General features: G+C 46.8%; 1 protein-coding gene across 2 annotated transcripts in view; it reads left to right on the top strand.

Moving 5' to 3' along the window:
- Window positions 1-6000, top strand: part of KDM1A (lysine demethylase 1A) — a gene marked incomplete at both ends in the record, with an annotated part of 86114 nt that extends 80114 nt beyond the window's left edge. For both annotated transcript variants that reach the window (XM_080690970.1, XM_080690971.1), the window contains 5 exons: window positions 334-521; window positions 1291-1405; window positions 2929-3056; window positions 4230-4376; window positions 5815-6000. In XM_080690970.1, coding sequence (XP_080547096.1) covers window positions 334-521; window positions 1291-1405; window positions 2929-3056; window positions 4230-4376; window positions 5815-6000 — 764 coding nt within the window. The remainder of the gene's footprint in view (window positions 1-333; window positions 522-1290; window positions 1406-2928; window positions 3057-4229; window positions 4377-5814) is intronic.

A 6000-nucleotide genomic window follows, 5' to 3' on the forward strand; every position in this document is an offset into this window, starting at 1 on the left:
AGGCACTGCTTCTTTTGGGATATACAATTTATTTTTAATTTTGTTCTGAATTACTTCCCTTTGGTAGTGGCTAGGTCTTTCATTAATCCAGAAAGTGACCAGGGTATGACAGGCTAGCATGGGGGCAACAACCAGAGACTAGACATTAACTATGAGGACTTACAGCCTAGCAGTTCTTGCCTGTGCAGCCTTAGACTCCGTCTATTTTTTATATGAAAAATGAGATAACAGTACCTGTCTCATAGGCATGTAGTCAGAATTAGATGAGAGAATGTAGGTTCTGTTGTTCACTAAGTGTTCAGTCTTTAATAAAATCTCTTCTCACCTCTCTAGGATGTGAAGTGATTGCTGTGAATACCCGCTCCACAAGTCAGACCTTTATTTATAAGTGTGATGCAGTTCTCTGTACCCTTCCCTTGGGCGTGTTGAAGCAGCAGCCGCCAGCTGTTCAGTTTGTACCACCTCTTCCAGAGTGGAAAACATCTGCAGTCCAAAGGATGGGATTTGGCAACCTTAACAAGGTAACATCTCTAGGCCTCATTTGCACATCCCTGCTATGCACACACCAGTCCTGGTGCTGTCAGTTCAGTGCAATGGGGAGTAGCGTTGTGTACATTTGGTGATGCTCTTAGCTATCTCTGGTCGTGAGCTTGAGGCCTGTCAGTTCATCTGCCTGGTGCCTATCAAATTGCATAGTGTCCAGATGTACTATAGTCTTGCAAACCCAAGCAAAATACAAGTCATCGGTGTCATTCTATAAAGGACATTACGATGGACTTCTAGACTTAAAAGTAGACTGGAGCCGGGTGTGGTGGCGCCCGCTTGTCATCCCCGCGCTTGGGAGGATCGCGCAGGTTCGAAGCCAGCCCCGCGCTGGCTTAGGAGACCCTGTTTCCAAATAAAAATGTAAAAATAGGTCTGGGAGTGTAGCCCAGAAGAGGAAGGGCTTCCAGGAACCCCAGTACCACCAAAAAAAAAAAAAAAAAGTAGACTAGAAATGCTGGACATAGTAGTGTATGCTGTAATCCCAGTACTTGGAAGGCTGAGACAGGATCACAGGTTCGAGGCCAGCCTTAGCAACTTAGACCCTGTTTCAAAATAAAAAATTAGGGCTGAGGGAACAGCTGAGATGTAAAATGCCCCTGGGTTCGATCCTCAGCACCATACATTTAAAAAAAAGTAGACTAGGAGAGGCTAAGCAAGAAGTACTTTCTGCTGAGGAACAGAATCGCTTCAAGAAAGCTGTGTCCTAAGCCTTGCGTCAGCTCATGCATGCCCTTCTTCTGGTAGGTGGTGTTATGCTTTGATCGGGTGTTCTGGGACCCAAGCGTCAATTTGTTCGGTCACGTTGGCAGTACGACTGCCAGCAGGGGTGAGCTCTTCCTCTTCTGGAACCTCTATAAAGGTAACTAGTTTTAATTTTTTTCACATTCTTATAGGAACACAGAATTAGGTGTTTCTTGCCTAATTAGGTTTTTCTTGCCTAATATGTGTCTTAATTTTTTCTTTTTTTTTTTTAACTCAATAAACAATTCCTAAAGTCTCTTCAGGTATCAGGAGAAAACATATAAAAGGAAGATTTGCAGCAGCCTGGGAGCCCTCCTGCAAGAGAAGCTTGTATTCACCATCTCAGGCTGTCATAGCCAGCTTGCCCCACATCTTCAGTCCCTTCCCTTAGCGTTTTTTACATTCCTGTCTCCTATTTAATTACTTTCCTGAGATTGGTGTGCTCTGAACTTTGTGTAGATGTAAAAGAAAGTCTCTCTATCCCGACCTCACTCTAAGTAGGTCTTGGCTGCCCAGCACAGCGCTCACCCCACTTGCTGAGTGCTCCTCCGTGCCTCCCTGCCTCCCTGCCTCCCTGCCTGCTGAAGAAGTGCCCTCTCCTGCAGGGCCTGTGGCTGCACACAGGGGGCGCTGTGCTGCGCCTGCCTCCGCCTCCCTCAGAGCTGTGCGGGCTTTTGCACTCGCGCTCAGCCTCCCAGGCCGCTCCTCATTTTGCCTGACTTGCCATTGTGCTATCTTTGCTTCTATTTCTTGTTGGCCTTTTAGTGCTAAAGGGAAACACTCAAACTCCTTGTCATGGCTCTTACTAAGCCCTTCTTAATCTGGCTCTTTTCGACTTCCTTCTTGTCAGTCCCCCGCTCCTCAGCTCTGGGCGCATTCGACCCCCAGGTCCTGGGATGCAGCGCGCTGATCTCTCCTTCAAGGCTCTGTGTGTTCTTGTCCTAGGCCACTGGTTGTTTCTTTTATTCCTTTCCAACCTGGCTCACTCTGTAAAGCCTTTAGGTCTTGAGCTAAATGTCGGTATTTCAAAGAGATCTTCCAGGACAAATACCTAGGCTGTCTGGAATCTGAATGAAAAGTCCTGTGTTTGTCCTTGTATCCTATATGTTCATAGTTTTTCCACAGTTCATAGTTCTCTGTCTTTGTGGTTATTTCTGTATTGCTCTAATGGAGTATAAAGTAGCTTGTATCCTTTATATCCCTAGGCTTTATCTCTGCATGTCTTGTAAGTCTGCTGCATAAACATTCTCTAGCTGGGTGGCTGAAGGAGTGGAGCGATGGCCTGGAGGTGCCTGGGTACCTCGAAGGGATGTCGTCATCACAGAGCTCTCTGAGGCGTTCAGGGCTGACATTTCTGTGGCCAACTCTTGAGCGTGTTCGCTTTCTTCTGCTGCTCAGGACTGCTGGGTTCTGTGAAGTGAGGGCCAGCGAGATGCTTGTGAGCCCCACTTTAGCACCCTGGAGCTTGCTAGCTCCCTGCAGGCCAATTTCTGGGGATAGAGTCCAGAAAAATAATGTCTATGACATTTGATTGGTGCTGCCTGTCTCCTATTTTAGAGCACCAAGAACAAAGTGGGCCTTGCAAGAATAATTCTTGAGAAATGTCTGTAAAAATACCCTAGAATTGTCCTCTTTCTCCAGCTCCGATACTGTTGGCCCTGGTGGCAGGAGAAGCTGCTGGCATCATGGAAAACATAAGTGATGATGTGATCGTTGGCCGGTGCCTAGCCATTCTTAAAGGGATTTTCGGGAGCAGTGCGGTGCCCCAGGTATGTAGGAGGATGGGCGGAAAGCAGGGATCTGGGTTCAGATTAACGACCAGTGTTTGACTTTTTTTTTTTTTTTTTTTTTTTTCGGTGGTACTGGGGTTCCTGGAAACCCTTCTACCTCTGGGATACGAGGCTGGCTCCAAACCAGCGCGATCCTCCCGTCTCCGCCTCCCAAGCTCGGGGATTACAAGCGTGCGCCACCATGCCCGGCCAGTGTTTGACTTCTTTAGTTTAAAAGTTCCAGAACAAGCCCGGCGTGGTGGTGCACGCTTGTAATCCCAGCATTTGGGAGGCTGAAACAGGAGGATTACCGTTCGCCGGCAGCCTCAGCTTCAAAATAAAGAATAAAAATAGTGCTGGGGGTGTAGCTCAGAGGTCGAATGCCCCTGGTTTCAACACCAGTACCGCCAAAAAAAAAAAAAGTTTGAAAAGTGTCAGAATTGAAGTGTGTGCTGAGTATAATGAATTGTAATGTTTGGAGCTTGGGCCTTACAAGTGGCATTTAGAAGTCTTAAAAACTCAGCTGCATTTCTCCTCTGCCTGTGCTTGTACCACCCTGCCTCCAGATAAGATGACCTAACTCCAGTGAGTACCTCAAGGAAGTCCTAAAGAGCCCCTTGGTAGCCAGGCATGGTGGCGCACGTCAGTAATCCCAGCATATTTGGGAGGCTGAGACAGGAGGACTGCAGTTCAGTTCACGGACAGCCTCAGTTACTTAGGCCTTTGCAACTCAGTGAGACCCTGTTTCAAAATAAAGAATAAAAAAAATGGGGCTGGGGGTGTAGCTCGGAGGTAGAATGCCTCTGGGTTCCATCCCCAGTACCGCACACACACAAAAAGTCCCTTGGTACTTTTAAAAAAATTCTTTTGGCCCAATTTTTAGCCTCTTATGACTTCTTTGAAGGAAGAGGTATTAATGCTTCATGTTCTCTTGAGAACAAAGGTCTAGCCCTGTGTAGACAGATCTCTGCACTCTAGACAGCAGGCTGCCATTGGAGGGTTTCCTTGCAGTCTAAAGTCACTTGCCTCCATGCAGCTCAAGCGCACATTCATCCCCCATCCCGCCTGTCTCCTGCCGCACATGCACCACCCACCTCTGCTTTACCACCTCCTGGAGAGGACTTTGTCCTTGGCGTCTAGTAATGACCTTTTTGCTCATGATTTTTCCATTAGCCCAAAGAAACTGTGGTGTCTCGCTGGCGTGCTGATCCCTGGGCCCGGGGCTCCTATTCTTATGTAGCTGCAGGATCATCTGGAAATGACTACGACTTAATGGCTCAGCCCATCACTCCTGGCCCCTCAATCCCAGGTGCCCCACAGGTGAGGAACCGGAAAGATGCTTCTGAATTTATTCAGGAAGGGGCTGTATACCAGGATCATGGGTTAGAAATAATGCCATTGTCCGGGCGTGGTGGCACATGCTTGTAATCCCAGCATTTGGGAGGCTGAGACCGGAGGATCGCAGTTCGCCAACAGCTTCAGCTACTTACCGAGGCCCTCCGCAACTTAGTGAGACCCCATTTCAAAATAAAGAATAAAAAATAGGGCTGGAGGTGTAGCTCAGATGTACAATGCCCCTGGGTTCCATCCCCAGTACCACAGAAAAAAGCAAAAAAAGAAACGATGCCATTGATTCTTTTTCAGATTTTAATTCTGACCTTTTCAGATAACCCAGTGTCTGACTTCGCATATTTTAGCTCAGAGAATACCCTTGGTTCAGTCCCCACCACCACATACAAAAAAGACTAGTTCAGAGTAGTTAAAAGACACTATCCCACCCTCAGTAAGTACTACATGAAGTTTAAAAAAAAAAAAAAAAGCTAGAATTTTGGGTATTAGTAAACAGGTAAGAACAGATACAGTTAATAATTAAGGCATCATTCTCAAGCCGTGGTTAGACTGTTTTATTATCCCATTTCTTTTCTTTTCTTTTTTTTTTTTTTTTTTTTAGATGGAACCCTTCTAGCTCTGGGCTACAGTCCCAGACCTATTTTTTATATTTTATTTGGAAACAGGGTCTCTTAAGCCAGCAATGCTGGCTTCGAACCTACGCGATCCTCTTGTCTCCACCTCCCAAGCTTGGGGATTACAAGCGTGCGCCACCACGCCAGGCTTTATTATCCCATCTAACCTTAAATGCTTCATGTAAGAGAGACTTGAGTAGAAATGATGAATAATTAATAAGGGGGAAAATAAAAGTAGCTAGCTGAGTGTTATACATGCCTATAGTCCGGTACTTGAGAGGCTAAGACAGGAGGATTACAGGTTCGAGGCTACCCTCAGCAGTTTAGTAAATCCCTGTTTCAAAGTTTTAAAAAGTGCTGGAGTCCAATAAAAAGGACCCAGAGGGAGCCGGCATGGTGGCATATGCTTGTAATCCCAGTATTTGGGAGGCTAAGACAGGAGGATCGCAGATTTGAAGACAGCCTCATCAAGTAGTGAGACTCTCATCAATCTAGTGAGACCCTGTTTCAAAATAGGGATAGGGATGTAGCTTGGAGGTAGAATGCCTCTGGGTTCAGTCTCCAGTACCAAAAAGAAAAAGGCTCAAAGAATGCTTCATGGGTTCAGGCTTCAGTACAAAAAAGTAAAAATACAGGTAGCCAGGTATGTTGGTTCACACCTGTAATCCCAGCTACTCAGGAGGCTGAAGCAGAAAGATTGCAAGTCCGTGGCCAGCCTGGGCAACTTAAGCCAAGACCCTATCTCAAAGAGAATGTCTATTTTGCAACCTGCCAATTTCTTCCCCCTGAAATAGCCAATCCCCCGACTCTTCTTTGCGGGAGAACATACAATCCGGAACTACCCAGCCACAGTCCATGGTGCTCTGTTGAGTGGGCTGCGAGAAGCAGGAAGGATTGCAGACCAGTTCTTGGGAGCCATGTACACCCTGCCTCGCCAGGCCACACCAGGTGTCCCTGCGCAGCAGTCTCCGAGCATGTGA

Source organism: Muscardinus avellanarius (genome assembly GCF_963383645.1).
Source record: "Muscardinus avellanarius genome assembly, chromosome: 3".
Classification (NCBI taxonomy): domain Eukaryota; kingdom Metazoa; phylum Chordata; class Mammalia; order Rodentia; family Gliridae; genus Muscardinus; species Muscardinus avellanarius.